General features: G+C 48.1%; 1 protein-coding gene across 1 annotated transcript in view; it reads left to right on the top strand.

Annotated features, from left to right (window-relative positions):
- Plxna4 (plexin A4) overlaps positions 1–19,572 on the top strand; it is a 454,827-nt gene that overhangs the window by 87,183 nt on the left and 348,072 nt on the right. Inside the window, exon 3 of the mRNA XM_087901814.1 lies at positions 1,103–1,285. Coding sequence (XP_087757940.1) covers positions 1,103–1,285 — 183 coding nt within the window. The remainder of the gene's footprint in view (positions 1–1,102; positions 1,286–19,572) is intronic.

Genomic DNA, 19,572 nt, shown 5'->3' with positions numbered 1-19,572 from the left:
CTAGGGAGGTCTTTATCCCCCTGAGCATAACAGAACCCAGAGGGGAACCCCACTGTTGCATGGGGTTCCCTATGTTGGAAGTAACTGTCAGTCTGGTATGTAAAGGGTATATAGACTGAGTGGAAAGATTGAGAAACGGGCCCAGGGACCCCTTTTCTCCTGACCCCTGGAGGTTATATTTTCCTAGAGTCTGGAGAAAAGTTGGGTCATTTGTATCGCAGGCTGTTGAAGAGCCTCCCATTTAGAAAGTGCTCAGCAGTGTAGACTGGTTTGACAATGAGATGTTTGGGAAAGCCCAAGACCAGGTACCTTCCTTCTTAAGGGCTTTTCTATAACTCGTGTGACATCAGGCTGTTTCCCAGGTGGTTACCCAAGGGGTCCTTTGATGTGGGGACCTTGACTCACAGATCCTGTTCTGGGGAAGGGTGCTATAGGCATGACAAGGCTATGTCTGCCCCTCTTCACTGTGCTGTGGGAGACGGGGAGCCTGAGAGCAGCAGCCCGGGCAGATACAAGCCTTGCTCCTTTGCTGATCATTTGGGTGTGCCTCTGTGCTCCTGTTGTCCACATTTTAAGTGTCCAAGCATCTTTCTCTCCTCTCAAGCCCTCACTAGCACATCTGCTCCAAAGCCGGTGTTTAGACACAGACATGGAGGTTGCTTCTCTCTTACACCAGAGTCCAGGGTTTGGTAGCCCATGCAGGGTGCTTGCCCCAAACTTTCCATGTGATGGGGGAGGTGGACAGTCAAGTCCATGAGGTTAACACTTAATAGGGGTAGAGGAGATGCAGTGGTATGGGGTGAGAAGCACCTTCCAGGGTCTGTGCTGCTGCTATGGGCTTGCAGCTGTCTACCTGAAGAATCAGGACAAACCATCTGACTCCTCCACAGCTGAACTTCTCATGCAAAAAGTATATAGATAGATAGATAGATAGATAGATAGATAGATAGATAGATAGATAGATAGATAGATAAAAGGAGGATTTGGAACAAATAATCCATTTCTATTGCTAAGGAGTCTTCTAGTTTCAGGGTTTTCTGCCTTGCCCCCTTTGCCATGTCCCCCCATGCTCTTTTCTAATTTTCTCCCATTTATTTTTCAGCTCCTAACCATTGACGACAACTTCTGTGGCCTGGATATGAATGCCCCTCTGGGAGTTTCTGAAATGGTACGTGGCATCCCGGTCTTCACGGAGGACAGGGACCGCATGACTTCCGTCATCGCGTATGTCTACAAGAATCACTCTCTGGCCTTCGTGGGCACCAAAAGTGGCAAGCTAAAGAAGGTAGGAATGAGGTGCGGTCGTTTGGATTGTTGCGCAGACGGTCTGTCCCTGCGGCATCTCCCTGCCGTGGGCCTGGAAGACAGATTTGAGGAGACACTCTGTTGTTGAGGTTGTAGAAGTTGCGTGCCCTTTCTCTGCCTTCATTTGTAGGTTGTCGTGGGAATCAAGCTGCATGGGTGGGTGGATTCACCCTTCCCGAAAGCTGGCATGCACATGAGACTTGTTAGCCCAGCCTTGCTAGGTGGTTCCAAATGGTTTATTCTGTTCCGCTTGGCCTTGTGCCCTTAGGCAAGGGCTCTATTAAGTCTAGGTGGCTGGAGAAGGTGGACTGGGGGGAGGGCTGTGCCTGTTCCCCTTGTTCCAGCCCTTATGGGCTGGTGCATCCATCTGGAATCCATTCAGGGAACAGATGGAGCAATGTGCAGACCTGCTTGAGAGCGGCTAATGGGGCTAAGAGCCAGCTTGCGCAAGGAGGACGCCATAGCTGCAGTGGAGACACAGAAGCGGCTTATGGGTGGATGGAATCGTAGGGTCTGGGAACTTGACCTGTGACCCTTGTCTTGGTACAATGGGCAACCTTGGCCCTCTGGCAATGTTGGGTATACTTGCCCATTCAGAACTATTCTCAGCCATGGATCCTCAAGGGAGTTGGAATTGGTCTATTGTGAGCTATCTTTGATGGGGTTAAGTCTTTCTAACTCCGGAAACCAGAGGTCCTGCTTTCTGTTGGCTAGTTATTAGCTGCTCTTTAGTTTGTCTTAGGTAGGCTTCCCTGGCATTTTCCAAATATTGTGAGATTCAGACTAACTAAAATGATGACGACTGAACCTTGATCCCTCTTTTTCCTTTGATGTGTTCTTGGCATTAACTCAGAATGGTCGTGAGGACATATTCTATGTAAGTTTAGAAGGCTGTGTCTATTCTACTGTCTTACTACATAACACCACAGGAAATAAATACTCCTTCGTGCGGAGTTGGCATTCAAGCATAGGTTGTATATCTGGAATGTAGCAGTCTGGAGGGCATAGGAGACAGGATCAGGAGTGAATGGTGGGTGTATAGATAATTATTGAGTATTTGGGAATGACAACAGGGTCTGCTGATAGAGTGCCATGGTGCTCAGAGGAAAGCATACATGGTGCTGTGTGCCTAATCTCATGTCCTGTCTTCAGTGCCACAGCTGAAGGATAATCTACCCAGTGTACATCCTCAAGAATTATATTTCCTGGGTCCCGACCCGTTCTGTGTCATGCATTATGGAATCCCTTCTCACTGGCTCTTCCGAAGGGCTCTGTTTTCACTATTATTCACTTGCTGGAAAGGTGAGTTCTAAATCCCAGAGTCATGCTATAGTTTGGCTCATCTGTGAAATACTTGGCCCTGCCAGAAGATGAAACCTTTTGGAGGTGGGGGATAGTACAGTGCCCAGTGGTCATCAGGTCTTGCCCTTGAATGGAATGGCCTGATCCCATACCATCATTTCTCTCTGCCTGCCTGCCTCTTGCTCTCTCTTTTCCTTGTTTGCTTCCTGACTTGTGCTGTAAATTCCTTCCCCGTCACATGCCACTGCTGTCATGTTGTGTCAACTTACATTCTCCCAAAACAGTGAGGCCAAGTGGAATTAAACTAGAACCTTCTAATTGTGAATGCCTTCTCTCTTTATAAGTCAATTGTCTTGGATATTTTGTGATAGAGCTAAGACATTGTCCAATACAATCACCATACACAATTCATGCCATGACGTGTCTATTGGCTGGCTGCATCGGCTCCCACAGGGGGAATAAACACTATTGAGAATAAGTCCACAAGCACTTTGGGGTGCTTTCGCTCTTCTCTTTGGTGAGTCCCATCTTAGTACAATGAAGAAGCAGCTTTCTTCACCCTAAAAGACTGTTACCCATGGAATCTCAGACTAGCTGTCCAGACAGAATAGCCCTTGGATGAGGGGTAATTTTGTGTCATTTCTGGAGTTGTTTAGACTATGTCGCCAGTGACAGGAATGTGGAGAGTTCTTTGTACATAACAAAACAGACAGTTATTGGCAAAAATATACTTTTTTTTTTTTGGACTCGACTGATCTGTAAATCTGAGATGATTTAGAACAGCGTAGAAACCTGCCCCCCGCCACTGATACTCAACATCACACCGCTCCATGAGTGGGTGTAAGCACACCCCCACGAGCCTGTGTAAGCAGATGCATGGAAACCACCCTTCTGAGGAAATGTAGAGGCACAGCCATGCATGGGTGACAGGCAACACCTAATGGGAAACTTGGGGGGCATTCTCAGCCGCATGCAGACTGGCATTTCCCATCTTCCCCTTGGGTGGGCTTGTATAAGAACGGTCCAAATTGAGCCACCTGAGATGTTATATTTAATTTCCAGAGTGGTGGTAGGGGCTGGTGAGGCACAACTATTTGAAAGCTAGGGCTAGAGGTGTTGCATAGGGGGAATGAGCTGACCCCTGGGCAGGGGCAGGGAGTGGGGGGCTTACCACCCAGGCAGCCAAACTTTCTGCTCCATGGGTTTAGAGTGGCAGCCGCTTAATAGCTTTGCTTAAGCCTGGTGTCTGCTTCTGCAGACTCAGCACAGCCAGCCCAGGGGACAGTCTGAGCTGGAAAAGGAAAGCAGGACTGCCATGTCTGTTGTTTGAAATAATAAAAAGTGAAAGTGGCCCATTTGTTTATTTTCCTAGACAATAGAATTTCCCACCGCCGGTAGCTCCAGGGCGCCACACCCCTTTCCCTGCAATAACTCCGATTTGCTTTTTCTCAGAGGTTATCAGACCCGCTGCCACCTTTCTGGGCAGAAGCCCAGCCATAGCTGGCTGGAGGCTGCCGCTGAACTTTGCAGCAAGTTTTGTGAGCCACTGAGCCCAGGGTGTGAGAATAATGACAATCATACAGCAGCCGTAATTACAGAGTTGGCGTCTTCTAGCCTGTAATAATCTCCTGAGTGTACAAGGGCCTTTCAGAGATCTTTGCCGCATGACAAGGGACTTGAAGTGGGCAAGGTGGGCGGGAAGGGGCTCGGGTGGTTGCTGAGAGTAAGGGAAGTTGGCTGTGGGCTTTCGAGACCCAAGAGCTAGTCTCCAACTATCCATAGGCTGCCCTCGAAATTACTGACTTTTCATTTTGTTTGAAAGGTATGGGTTCCAATTATGCGCAGCCTTGCCTTTGATGACCGTAATTTCACTCCTCAAGTGCGCATCACATGAGGCAAGGGGAAAGGAGGTGAGGAAAGTGCCAATTTGGATGTCTTTTGTGTTCTCTGGTGTGTGTGTGTGTGTGTGTGTGTGTGTGTGTGTGTGTGTACGTGTGTGCGTGTATGCGCGTGCATTTGGAAGACTTTCCCTGTGGTGAACATAAAAGGCATGTTCTGTTAAGAAATCTGTCATATGAATGCTGAAATCATCAGGAGGTGCCCAGGAACTCTGAGGAGCCCACAGCCTGTTAAAATTTCAACTGCAGGCAAAATCCATGAAGCAAACACCATCTTGACTTGCTTTAGGGTGTCTGTGTGAATGTTGGGGTATCTAGATTAGAAATCTGTTTGCTTAAATATCTGCGCCGCAGTCCTTTCTGACGCTCTCCCTTCACTAAGTGATCGTATTTCATAGCTGCTGATCAGCACTGAACGGCTGCCTGACAGCAGAGGGAGAGACTGACGTTCCTCGTGAGCCACAACATCACAAACTTCCGCTGGAGGTGTGATCGCTCCTTTCGTTCCGTGCCTGTGTTTTTTCCCAAGTGCTCTCTCTGCTGCCGTACACTGTTCCTAGCTAAGGGGCGGAGTGCTCACCAGTGTTGGTTAAACAGAGCGCTGGGTCTTTCTGCTCTGTGTCTGTGTTCCTGTTGCTCCTGGCTGTGCTCAAATACCTGCAAGAAGCAACTTGATGGAGGCAAAGTCTCACTTGGCTCTTGGTTCAGGGGATACAGCCCAGCCTGGATTGGGAGGCGCGGGAGAGGGTGGGGCCTGTTCATGGCAGCAGACGACTGCGTTCTCACGTCTCTGTGGATCAAGATGGAGTAAAAGGGGAATGCTGAAGCTCAGCATTCTGGTTCTGCTTTGATTCCATCATCTTTTGTTTCCTGGACTTGTTTTAGTTCAATTTGCTTGTTCCTGGGCCTATTAGGGGGAAACCAGTCCCAAGTTGAGGTGGGTCATGGGGATTCATACTAGGTGTGATTCAGAGCACAGCTTCTCGGGATTGAATGCTGTGTGCATACGTGTGTGTGTGTGTGTGTGTGTGTGTGTGTGTGTGTGAGAGAGAGAGAGAGAGAGAGAGAGAGAGAGAGAGAGAGAGCGCCAGCCAGTAGGGCCTCAACCACACAGTCATATCATATCTGAGGCTCCAGTACTGTTCTGCTACTCCCCAAATACATATGGGAATTCTTTTCCAATTCTAAACTCTGAAAATTTGAGTCTACTTTAATTAAAACTAAAACCAGGAGACTGGCAAGATGTCTCAGAGGGCAATGATGCTTGCCATACAAGCTTGATTTCCTGAGTTCAGTCCCCAGGAACCCACGTGAAGTGGGGGGAGAACTGACTCCACACACACACCACGGCATGTGCGTGTGGGCACACACACGCTCGCATGCGCGTGCGCACACACACACACACACACAACCCACCTCCCCAATTTTAACAAATCAAATACAAAATGAACTCACACCGTGTAGAGCTGAGCTGATGGGTGGAAGTGTCTGGATATCTAGCGCAGCCCGGTGTTGGGGTGCCCTGTGTTGACCAGGAGCAGAGTAGACATCATACCTTGCTGATTCAGGATTGGCGGTTCAGCCTGGCTGTGCTATGTACTTTTCCATCTTGAGCTGCTCCTGTGAGTCTGCCTAAGTTAGGAACAAACAGAAAGGAATAGAGCGTGGGAGGATTGGTGCTGAGCCATTTCCCCGGTTGGGGGGGGGGAGCCTCCTAGAAGCCTGCTGATTGTTGGCACTGTGCCTTTAACGGGTCTTAGTCTGGATTTTGCTAGTGTTAAACCTTAATGGGTTTTAACCTATGCTTTATACACAAGACGGGGAAACTGAGGTTGAAGGTGCTGCAGCCAAGGATCCTCCTCTGGGCCCACCGCTAACCAGGGACACAGCCCATTCTGTCACTAGGCGTTGAGCCTAGGCATCCCACGCCTGGCTCTTCAGAATAATTTGGTGTTGACCTGTCTGCTTCTGGGTATTCCTCTCACCTCATCTCAATCTCTGTCATGTTTTAAGCTTTTCTCCTCATGTTGTACCCAGTAAGCAAGAAGAACGACCCACTTGGCGAATGTCCTCTCCAAAATATGTTATGTGTCTGATATCATGAAGTCCTCAACCATCCTTTTATTGATATTTCTCCATTGGTCTTATTTTCTTACCTTCTCTCATTTTTCATGAGTTTGCCCATGGGTCCATCTACATCCTCTAAAGGAATCTCCAGAGGTCATTGCTGCGCGAGTATCTTCCGCTGCTTCAGCCAATAGTCGCTGAAGCACGAGCCCACGGTGCTGTGGGAGGGCCTTCCGCTCCGTCAGCCAATAGCCGCTGAAATAGCAGCCCACTGGGGCGTGGTATATTTCTCTTTTAAAAAGAGCCACAGATTTCGGCTTGGGCCTCTTGGTTCCGGCGCTTGGTCCCGGCTCCTGCTCCCGGCTCCTGCTCCAGTGACTAGGCTCCCTTCCTGACGGTTTATGGTGTATGTAAGTTTTACCCCCCAAAATAAATAACCCCTTAAAGCATAAGTGGTGTGGGATTGATTCGCCGTTAGGTCATTTAAACGTGACTGAAACAGGCATAGGGCATGTCCTTGCTGTGCTCTCTTCTGTGGCTCCCTTCAAGGCAGCTTGACAGCCATGGCTGGATTTTGGCACGTCTGGCTTCCTGCAGAGACACACACTGGGATCCCCAGCACACAGTGCCTCCAGGGCACCTGTCATTCTCTCCCCCAGGAGACCAGTGTTAGAGTTCATGAGTGAAGAATAGTGGTAGACATGCGTTTTGCCAATTCAGAATTTATTGATACACATGTCACTTTTTTGAATTGTATGTATGTATACCCATTTATGTGGTAAGATCCTGATCACATATTAAAATGAAAAGACAGCAAAATTGGAGAGAGTGCCACCGAACCACTCCAAATCATAACGCGCATTCAGACGACTGATACCCAGATGTCGGGCACTCTGGAGGAATTTATCCAGTGACACATGCAATGGAAGTAAAACATTATGCTTTGCTAGAACATATCATTAGGAGGGAAACTAGGAGTCTGGCCATGTAACCAAGACAACAAAGATGGGAGAGGATGAGAGACACGATGTACAGAGGAAGAAGGAGAGGCAGAAGACAAGAGGAGTAGAGCAGGCCCCAGCTGCCATTGCCCTGCTTACCTGCTGGGCTCGTCACTGCTAGACTCTCACCTGGAAGAGAGTAGTACCTAGGGGTTCAGTACAGAGAGGGACCACACAAGACTGGAAGGGACTCATCACCACAGGTTTCTGACTTCCCGGGCCACTTTGATGGAGAAGGCAGGATCAGCAGGATTGAGTCACAGCGGACTTGTTGATGCTTTCGTTAGGGCTCTGCTTACGGTCTTCCTCTTCTTAGGACACATCTGAATGTGACTACCAGGCTTGCTTCTCCGTGATGTCATAGCGATTTTCCTAGGAGCTTTGATCTATTGTAAAAACATCCACAATGAGTTTTTTTTTTCTTTTTTAAGATTTACTTATTATGTACATAGTGTTCTACCTGCACATTTACCTGCAGACCAGAAGAGGGCACCAGATCTCATTATAGATGGTTGTGAGTCATTGTGTGGTTGCTAGAAATTGAACTCAGGGCCTCTGGAAGAGCAGTGAGAGCTCTTAACCTCTGAGCCATCGCTCCAGCCCCACAGACACTATTTAAAGCACTGTCTCCCACACTGATTCAGACCTTCTGTTCTGGTCCAGGAGACACAAGCATATTGCTCCTCTATAGCTGTGTAACAAACTCTCTCCAACCCCCAAGCCCAGGGTTTAGGACAATATTTGCTGCCATATAGTTTTGGGGGGATTAGGAACTCAGTACAACTTAGCTGAGTCATGTGGCTTATGAACCCTCTCAGGCTGAGGTGACGTGCTGGGTAGGACCGCAGTCATCTTGTGACTCGAAGGCCTGAATGGCAGAGAATTCATTTTCAGGGCCATTCAGGTCCTCATTGGAGATGTCAGCTCTTCTGTGTGGACCCATCCTTGAAGGCTGTCTACACACTAACAAACCAAATCACAGAGCTTAATTCTCCAAATCAATGGGAGAAAAGGAGGGAGGTGGAGAGGGAGGAAGGAAGGGAGGGAGGGAGGGAGGAAGGGAGGGAGGGAGGGAGGGAGGAGGAAGAGAAGAAGGAGAAAGAGGAGGGAGGAGGAGAAGGAGGAGGGAGGAGAAGGGAGGAGGAGGAGGAAGAGGAGGAGGAGGAGGAGGAGGAGGAGAGAGAGAGAGAGAGAGAGAGAGAGAGAGAGAGAGAGAGAGAAACTTTCTTTAGAATCTGATTCAGAAATGACATTTTACCAACTTTGGAAGCCCACCAATATGGGTTCACATTCAGGAGGAGGGGTTACTTTAGGCCATGACTACTAGGAGATGGTGGGGATTCCCAAGGGTCACTGTGGGGGCCATTTACCACACTAACACTTAAGTCTTGGCTGCTGTGGGGACTGGAACCAATACTTTCACTCTTCAAGTTAGTTTTTTTATGGAACAGTAGGGTCCCGGACTCTGCTCTGTCTTCTGGATCCTGACTCAAAGATGGTACATAGAGAGTCAGGATGAATGGCAGAGACCAAAGCAAGTGTACCACACTTTCTTCACAGTGGGAGGGGCAAGCTCAGGGACAGTTCGCCTAGGGAGATAGTGGAACTTTGTGAGGGATATGACCAAGGCCAATCTTTGAATCAAGGGCTCCGTTGGTCGTGAAGATCCCAGCCTTCTGACTAGGGCTTCTGGCTTCTTGTCAGGTGTGTGGCTGGCTGACAGGAAAGAGGGTAGGATGGGCACTTACTAATCTAAGCATCCTCTGTTTACCTGTTTTCCCATGTATTCATTATATGATCCTCGTCATTTCCTTTTTGAGGACATAGTATAGCCTCTTGCTCGTGTGGAAGGGACTAACTGGTCCTCCTGTGGTTAGACTATTTACTCTAAAGTTTGCCTCTTGTCTCATTTATAAGGAAAGACCCTGGGCTTTGCCTCTGGCTGAGTCTTGGCTGTGGGCTGAGTCTCACTCCAGGACCCTGAGGGAGGTGGTCTTCCTGGCTTGTGTACCTGGTCCATGTAGACACGTTTACCAGAACCTTGCACCTTCTCTCTGCCCTGCTCTGACTTGAACAGTTGTAACTGGTCTTCTTGTCTCTGAATGCTTGCCTCTTTAATCTAACATACACAGTATGGCAGATGCATCTCCCCGAAGCAGCCCATTCCTCTCATTCTCAATGTTAAGAACAATGCATCCCACTTCATCACTGTCCCTGGCCTAAAGCCTTGTACAATGGTCAGACCTGGTAAAGAAACGTGTCCTGTTTAGCATGTTAGTGTGTCTTGCTGCACCTACATGCTTTCAGTTCCTAAGGGCTTTGACTAAAGTTCAATACCGAAGAGGGATGTTGTCCTGAGAAACAACAGCTTCCTATACATGAGGACCATTCACATCCTACTGTCTCCTTCCCTCCAGCATGGCTTTCTCTCCAGGAGCTATTGCACCCCAGCTTAGACCCTCGACCCTCAGAAGGCTGGGGGAGACTGAGCGAGTCTGGAGGAGGAGGAAGGTAGCTGGGGGAGGGGGAGGGAGGCTGGAGAGCCATAGTTTTAAGGAAGCAGCAAGTTCTGCTTTTTCTCTTACTAACTAACTTGTGGCTTGGGATGCACTCAAGTCTTACTTGGTCTTTGCTTTCTTGTGAAAACTCTCACTTCGCATTCCATGGGACATGTGGCTCTTGCTTCTTTTGCCAGTGGCAGGTCACCCAGGGTCCCTGTCTCTCCTCCTTTGGAAGATGGCCCTCCCTACTTAGCCATGTCAGCTGTGTGAGAGTCAGAGGTCTGACACACGGTCCTGTGTCTGTGTGATTCTAGTTTCCTGTGACTGCTGCTGACCATTGTGAGCATCTCGACACTTTTAGACAGTCAACCTTGCCTTTTCTAAATGTCCTGCCTGATCCCCAGCTTCTTGGGTATATTCCTCCACACCTTCCAGGCTCCCCTCACTCCCTCTCATTCCTGACATCATGCATCATTGTCATTTTAATGTATGGAAGATCTACTCCCAGGCCTGATTTTCACCCATCTGTCAGGACTGCTGTGGGGTTAGCAAGGTCGAAGGCAGCCATGACTATACGAGGCCTCAGACTGTGTGACTGGAGGGGGTCCTGCGAGTCAATGGTAAAGAGACTACATTTCAGAAATGCATTTGCAAATCCCTTTAAAATTTATTTGTTTGTTTGTTTCTTATTTTGAGACAGGGTCTTGTGTAGGCCAGTCTGACCTCAAACTTACTATGTAGGTAAGGATGGCCTTAGACTTCTGGTCCTTCTGCCTCTACCTCCAAAGTGCTGGGATTAGAGACCTGCATCATTGTGACTGGTTTTACACAGTGCTGGGAATGGAGCCAAGAGTTTTGTGCATGCCAGGCAAGTGTCCTACCTACTATGTCACACATCCAGGCCTACACAGGTATTTATATAAATGTTTTTAAAGCCAACTGTACATGTTTTAAGTCTGCAAGCGCTCTGAAGGAGCAACATAATCTCTTACATCCCATGCTCACTGTCCATTTTGGGAGGCATGGCCTCCACTATTCATGAGGAAGTCTGAGGCTTGTTAAGTAAAGAGAGGGAGACCACACTTCTCATATCACCTGTTCCTGGAGCAGCTGGGTGGAGGCCCAGGTCTGTGTGGTTGGACTGCTGAGTACATTCGGTACCCTTAGGATAAGTTGGCAGAGAGCTGGTCTATTAGAGGGCCACACGTTTACCCATCTCCTTGGCACTGCACCCTGACTATAGCAACCCTAGTGCCTTTCCCAATCCCAGTTTTCCTTCTGAGTCTCTTTTGAATTTCCTTTCAGAAGATTCCTTGTCTCCCAGAGAAGGCTCCTGATTCTTTGTAGGCAAAATGTTTGCAAGGGAAAGTGGTAGATTTCTGCTTCTTCACCCATAGTTCCTTCCCCACCAAGATTGATGGGAGGGACTGGGGCCAAGGCACTGGCCACATTAGAGTGTGTCTCGGAATAGCTGGGCATGAGAAGACAGGAGAGTACCAAAGCCACCTTGCCACTTGCTCTCAGTGTTGTGTGTAGAACTTAAGCCCGATCCTGGTACTTCTGGGTTTTCCTCATGGGACATTTAGATGCAAGCTGTTGAGCTTCTGGCAGCATGGCACCTGGATCATTGTGGGAATCTTGTCTATACTGTGGGTTAGTGCATGCACACATGCATGTGTGTGTGTGTGTGTGTGTGTGTGTGTGTGTGTGTGTGTGTGCGCAAGCATGTATGCTCCTGTGAGTGTGCATTGTCAAAAGTGATGATGCTAAGATGCCTTTGGTCCATTTCTAAAGATCTGTAGGACAATAGCTTAACTTTACACTGGTCTTTTTAAAGCATCATTTTTATTGATTCTTTGAGAATTTTTTACTATGTATTTTGAACATATTCAACCCCTCCTGCAACTTCCGTCCCATCCCTTCCACCCAACTTTGAGATTTCTTCTTTACTTAGTGTTTCTAATAAGTTATCAAAATTTTCTGCTGTGATAATTAAATTCTACCTTCCCCATAGAGCATTTAATTTACCTGATTTCTTATGAGGAAAAAAAGATTCCCCTACTACAGGTGTTCTTCTTGATGGACAAGGAGGCTTTTAAGAAGTTGCATGTGACTAGGATCCTATTTCAATGCGTCAGGTTAGCATATATAGAAGCGCCTTTTCCGGTCATGCCCGATTAGGAAGAGGAGAAGATGTTTTTGTAAGTCTGACTCAGATGAGTCTTGCTTAGGTCCAGTGAGGCTTAATTGAGCAGGATGGGCTAAACCCTGTGTGGACCTGACCTTGCATATAAATGGCCCTCGGTGCCCAGCTGGCTGGAGCAAGTATGACTTCTAGGACACTAGACCCCACCTGGTATGCACAGGGCTACAGGGTAAGAGATGCTGGCTGTACTGACGTTGCTTCTCTGCTTCAGCTCGGCCCTGGGCTTCTTCACCTGCCGAAATTGATAGGCTTTTGGACGGGAGATTGTAGCTTTATTGAAGAAAGCCAGTGAGCACTTTTTAAAAATGAATAATCCATTTCTGGAATTAATGGCCTTGTGATGAATCCGTGTTACCAATTTGAATTTTTATTTAGTCACATCTTGATTACCCGGAAATTACAGGAAATAAGTTTCAACATTCGTAGCTGAGCTTTCTTTTCTGAAAGGAATGTGTTATCCAGCAAAATAAAATAAATTAGAAAGGGCGTGCTTACTTTCTTCAAATGGAAAACACGGCTCATTGATAGAGCTGGTCTTTCTTTCTTGGTGCGTATAAACCCTTCCTCTCATGAGAACACAGGCTCACCAGATTGCTTAAGGATATATAAATCCATGCAGGTTGAAAAAAAATGTATTTGGAGATTGACTGTTTTGCAGTACCTGCCTGTGCAGGCTTGTCAGGGTGTATCAGCTAGCTTAGGCTAAGTTAGGATGAGGTAACAAATGATTCCCAAATTTAAGCAACTTGCAACAACAAAGGTTATTCCCAGCTCCTGTTCAGAGGCACCTAAGGCTGGCAGAAGGTTTGCTCCACGTTGTTGGGGGACAGAAACTAAGGTCCTGTGTGGGATATGCCAACCTCATGACAGAGAGAGAAGTGGCTGCATGTCCTCTAGTTTGCTGACCGGGCCAGATTGGGAAGGAAGACTGACACCACCAGAAGGGGCTTGCTGTGTCCATGGGGTAGGCTGAGGCGAGGACAGAGAAGAATGAACATCAGCCTTCCGGCTGGGAATGGCACATTGGTCTATGGTGTGTCATGTCTTTCTAAAGGGGAGGGTATGGCCACGGTGTGCCATCAACTCCAGATACTACGCTGCAGATATTTTTATTAAACTGATTTCTCAAAGCTTGTTGGTAATTTACTTTTTTTTTTTTTGGCCTCCCGGAACGGCATTGAAATTGTTCATTTTCTTCCTTTAGTCAGGCTCTGGATGTTTGTATCTCCCCAAATTTAGTTTTCTTTGAGATTGAGGGTGTGTTCTGACTAAAATGCAATGATTAGATTGTGTTCAGCAGATGTCTTTTGGGTAACTAAATTATCCAAATTTATTGAATCATTTCTTTTACCTACAATTAAATAGAACCACCCAAATTAATTTTTCCTAAGTAATGTAACTTGCAAAGATCCTCTCACTTTCCCTCTGAAATGCCTCAGTTGATCATGATTTTCCAGAAATCCACTCCGGATGCCACTAGGACATTTCCCGCTTGCTGCCTTTCTGGGGCTGGGAACCAAAGCTCGCTGTCAGTCAGAACCTAGAACACAAGTCTGACGGCATTGGAACCTTGAGTGGAGGGAGCTAGCCTGCAGACTGAGAAAAGAGAACTTTTAACTCTTAAGTTTATTTCTTGGGCTGCCAAAGTTTTGGCCGAAGTGTATTTAACTTGCACAGCATCGATGATGCCCGGGGAAGCACCGGAACAACGTTCCCTGGAACACAAGATACACACATGCTCGCCACTGAGCCAGTAACAGCACTGCGAGGGCCCTGGTGAAGCCCACAGGTTCTCAGGGAGCAGCTGCTCGCCTGCAGCTTCTCTGGTTCTTTCTGAGCTCTTCACGTTTTCGGGTCAGCACGCACGTGGTTGTACATGCTTCCTTATGCATCACGACATATCTTTGTGCGTGCTTTCTTCTGCATCACGGCATCTCCTCCCCCTCCTCCCCCGCCCTGGAGGACTCATCCTCAGAAATGTGCACATGGACGGACTTGACTGACACAGACCCAGAGTCACCTGGTAGAGCCACGTGGCCCACAAACCATGGACCACAGCCTTCTCTCTGCATCTGAAGCCTGGGGCTGACGCCCCTGGGCTCTACCCCTCTTGGATACAGCCACCACTTCCCTTCTACACTCCCTGGGAAATTAGCAGCCCACCCTTTAATCCGTTTACCTCTGACTCGAGCCCACTTTGGCCTAGAGATGATGACAGAGTACAGCCATTTAGCTGCCGAATGCTCTGACAATAGCCCAGATGGACAGCATCTCTGACATCGGAGCAGTTTCTCCTTCCTCCTGGTTGGGGGAGGGGGGTAATGGGTCTCCCACTTGGTTTTTTCAAGTGTTTCCTGCATCTGCCTTTAATTTTCGTGCCTTTTGCTTGCTGACCTCGCTTCCCAGCAGCCGGTCTGAGTGTGATTCCCATAATTAGCTTAGTGATAATTTAATCTCTCTGCTTTAAATTTGATTGTTTTTGAGGGACTTGGGTCTGGGGGTGGGGGAAGGAGACCTTTGCTTTTGAATGAACTCTTTCTCTGTCTAGAGGCAGAGGTGAAAGGAAGTAGTTGGTGGGCGGGGGTGGGATGGGGGATACCGTGACAGATGCTGGTGGCTCATGGGCAGATTCTGGACAGGAAGCTGGAATGGAGTCCATTTTTCCTTTTCTGTTGCTTGCTCTCTTTAGGGGTTTCCCTTTCTTTGTTTTCATTCCCCCCCTAAGAGTTCAAGGGCATGTGGGCACACTCACACACCCCATATGGAGCTGTTAGCTGCTCAAAAGAGCAATTTAAGAATAGGAAAACACAGGCTGGGGCGGAAGCATGAGAGAAGCCCTGGGTTTGCCTCCCAGCACAGCATAAACTTGGAGCAGTGGCGTACACCTAGAGCCCCAGCACTGGGGAGATGGAAGCAGGAGGAGCCAGAGTCTGGCCTCATCTGGGCTACATGAAGCCCTCTTTAAAAAAGAGAACAAGCTCAAACTAGGAAAGCAATGCATTGCTTAGGTGGTCATGGCAATTGTTCCCCAGGGAAGAGAAAGAAGAGTGGGTGTCAGTGAGTGCCACCCCACTGCCTCCTGATTCTAAGACACCCCAGCTGTGTTCCTACCTAAGCGGCTGCTCGGATCTACATCTGTAGCTGGCCGTGCCTCTGAACCGCTTATAGGCAAACCTGGGTATTGTGGGAATTGCGTGATGGCTGGGAAATCTCAGCTTTGTTTGTGACCGCACTTCTGGCTTGAGACAAGTTGGTCACGCAGATGTTCCAACCTTTTTCCTCTTGTGTGATCAAGCTGTAGAATGTTACTTATGTAGTAGATGTGTGCGCCTGTGTGGGTACACGTGTGTTTGTGTGTGTAAGGTAGATGCATGTGTGCACACATGTGCAACAAGGCCTGTGGAGGATGTCAGATGTCTTGCTCTCCCCTTTCTTCCTTTGAGACAGGATTTTTTATTGAGCCTATTGGGGTTTGTTTGTTTGTTGTTTGTTTGTTTTGACGAGGCTAACTTGCACGTGAGTTCTAAGATTGTACTGGATGTACTGGGACTACCAATGTTCATAGCCACCATTCCCAGCTTTTACATGGGTGCTAGGAACCTGAACTCAGGCCCCCATGCTTGCGCACCCTGTAGCCTCACCTACTCACCAGGCCCTGTAGAGTGTCTATTTGAGGGGAAAGGTAATAAAGATGGTGACTATCCCTATGTCTTTGTTTGGTATACTTCTAAGGATCAACTTCAACCTCTGTGGATCTAAACAGCCATGTGAACTCAGGCAAGGTAGGACAGCAGAGTGTAGGAAGTCCCCAGAGATCAGCATCTCCAGGGTACTATCAAGTCCTCCAAGTAGATGCCTTAACCAGCCTTGTGAGATTGGGGTTGCGGGGTGGGGGCAATGCTGTATTGTGTGTATCCTAAGGAAGAAGAGGTGATGTGGCTCAGCTGAGCAGCCCTGGATCCCTAGATGAGCCCCTGGGAGGGAGACACTGAACCTGGAGCCAAGGGCCTGGGAGAAGGGGACCGGCAGGTCTTGTGCAACTGAGACACTAGGCTCTGCCCTCCACATCCCACAGCCTGGAGACAAGGACCTAGATTCAGGAGCTAACATGTAGTTAAGAGAATATTAAAAAAAAATTATCTGGTTTTGACTTTTTAGGATGAATGTAGCCCAATCAAACTAATTTTATTTCTTCCCCCAAAGCCTCAGGATCCTGTGCTCTGTGACCTTGGCCTAGTACTGTGGTTCTGACCCCTTCCCCTGTACTTCACGGCCACGCCTGACCCTGTGGGCCCTTCCACTGGCTGAGATGTCTGTCTCAGTGCTGTCCTGACTCTGGATCTTGCCACTCTTCTTTGCGACTTTGTCTGAACTCGTCGCTTGAAAAAGATGCCGTCCACCCTGTTCTCATGATCCAGGAAAGCCCCTCCCCTTTGTAACAACAATGCTTACACCACCCCTGGCAGAAACGAGTATAGCTCAGTGGTCACCCCAAGTTCTCGATCTCCCTTGATTTCTCTGATAGCCCCTCAGTTGTGTGTCTTGGGTATTTCCCAGGATGGAATTGAGCAGACCGGAGGCCTTTGTTCTTGGGAACTGATTTCCTCTAATGTGACCGAGACTGACACAGGTTGGCCCTGGTGTGTTTAGATGCAAGCCTGGCCCTTCTTATATGACAATATTTATTCCCTGTCACCGCCGTCACCTTTAATAGCATAATATGGTTTGCACTTTCAGGTGGAGTGCCTACTTCCTGGAAGTAGCTGTTTATTTTCACAATTAGAAGTCTGTTTCCGTCTTTTTCCCAAGGGCCAAGTCCATTCTCCTGAGTTACTTTCATTCCATCTCCATCAGGAAGGTTTGTGGGATGCTGTCCCTTGGTTATAGAGGTAGGATATATATATATATATATATATATATATATATATGTATGTATGTATGTATGTATGTATGTATGTATATATATATATATATATGACAAGAAACCTCATCCTGGCTGAAGAACCTCCCTGGCACGGCCTCAATGGCTGCTTTGGGGCAACGTTGGAACTCTTGTGGTTTCCTCCAGGATTGTCAGGGCCAAAGTCTAACCATGAAACATGCTAAGAAATATTGGGCGAACTGATCAGCAAGTCACCAGTAGGGCAAGTCAAAAACCCAAGCGCAGAGCCACGACAATGGAGGCTCCTGCTGGTAGAAAAACTGGGGTCTACACTTGTGACCAATTTCCATTCTTTTTTGCAAAGGACAAAGGACAACCCCTTTGTTGAGCTTTGGTCTTGTTGGCAAGAGAGGCAATAAGCTCCAGCCCTTTCTGCCTCTGCCCACTGTTGGATCTATAAATATTCCACCACATAGTGTCCTGATGGGGTCGGGAGGGGCATGCTGGGACATTGTCCCCGACTCTGCAGTGGGAATGCTTGACCTTGCTTGCTGTTCATCTGAATCTCAGTGCTGATACCTGTGATCTTGACGTGAGTCTTCAGCACTGTGTGCCCAGGTCTGGCAGACCCCGGAAAGAGCAGGGTATCCATATCTCAGGTCCCTTAGCCTGCCACCTGCCAGCCACACTCCAGCCAATGTTCCTCATGGGCTTAGTGTTCCTCTACAGGGAACCTTGGGCCTGCCACCTATGTTGTAGGGGCTAGAACTGTCTGTCACTTCTCAGATTGTCCAAGTGATGCTTCCCTGAGCACTCTGAGGCCCCGAGGCTGCTCCGCAGGATGAGATCATTGGTACTAAATTTATCTCTGCTGACAGCCCGGAACTGGGTTCCAGGGCCCCAGGCTGGCTTGGGAGGTAGTCATCTAGAAGGGGGATGGGTGAGTCTCCAGAATGATCTGCCCCAGCTTTGCCGTGGTCGCTGTTGGAGTTTTCTTTCTTCCTTAGAAAATTCCCTGCCCTGTCCTGTTCCCCCCTCCCCAGGGTTCTCTGTATCAGAAGTGTGTTTTTCTGCCCACAGCAGATCTTGACAACTTAAAGGGTCCGTCTGAAAGTCATGCGAGATGACACAGAAGAAATTGGAAAGATCCTGGTGTAGGAAGAATGGGCAGGTGTGAGGGACCCATTAGAGATAGCTAATTCGTGTTTGGAACAAGCAGCCGGGATAAACATGGAAACAAACAGGCAAGAGTCAGGGAGGACAGTATTTCTGAGCGCAGCACCATCTGGATTTGCACTTAGGAAGACCTTTCTGTAGTCCAAGAAAAACAAATAAACATATTGGGGGGGGGATCATTAAAAACAAGAACGAGGGAAGTGAAGGGAACCTGATGGGAAAGAACCACCAAGATGGTCCCAGACCCCTTGGGCTTCTGGGAGATAAAGGCAGGGTTTAAAGCTAGTTTTCTGGAGTTTTTCTGATGCGTGCAGGTGCTAAGTAGCTCATGCCCACAGAAGTGCCTTGGTGCTTGTTTGATCTGACAGTGCTGGAAATGCTTCTGGTATGTATGTTCTGCTTGGTGCTTCCATATGGCGCAGTATATTTAAGAATCTGAATCAAACAAGTACACAATTAACAGGGTAGAGAGTGCCGGCCAAGGTGAGCCAACATACAAACACACATACACACACACACACACACACACACACACACACACACACACACACTTATTGATTTGTTTTGTCTTCATGTAGTCAGTTGGTGCCTAATATAGGAAGGGTCGTGAGGTGGGTGAAGTTGGGACCAAGGGTGAGAGTTCGGCTCCTCCTCGGCCCCCACCAAGACACTTACGGACTATCGTTCTGTCAAATCATTTAGATCTCCAAGAAAGGGTCCCAGGAATGGTAATAAGAACTGGTGGATCCTCTAGCAAACCAGAGCCCCATGAGCATGAGGGGAAGATAGGACTCTGTTCCATGGCAGGAGCTGGGGAATGTCTCCCAAATCGTCACTAGGAGTTCCCAGAGAGACAGAAGAGTTTTTCTGCAGGGAAAACTCAGTATGACTTTAAGACAAAGACAAGGGGAGGGTGGGACATACCTCACTATGGACCAGCAGTGTGTTACTGTCCTAATGCTGTTAAAACATATAGCTGGTACTTACTGAGTTAAAGCAAATGTTACTATCTTACCACTAGAGATCAGAACGCCACATGGGTCTCATTGGGCTGAAACCAAGGTGCTAACACAGCTTCATTTCTTCCTGGGAGTGTTTGAGGACAATCTATTTCCTAGCCTTTGCCAGCTGTTAGAAGCCCTCACATTTCTTGGCCAGACCCTTCTTGCTCCATCCCTAGAGCCAGGAGTGTTGCGTCTCTCCCACAGTCTTCCACTGCCATAGTTCCCTGTCA

This window comes from Myodes glareolus, chromosome 25 (assembly GCF_982192425.1).
Source record: "Myodes glareolus chromosome 25, mMyoGla1.1, whole genome shotgun sequence".
Classification (NCBI taxonomy): domain Eukaryota; kingdom Metazoa; phylum Chordata; class Mammalia; order Rodentia; family Cricetidae; genus Myodes; species Myodes glareolus.
The sequence above is the reverse complement of the archived record's forward strand: the minus strand, read 5'-3'. Positions and strand labels throughout refer to the sequence as shown.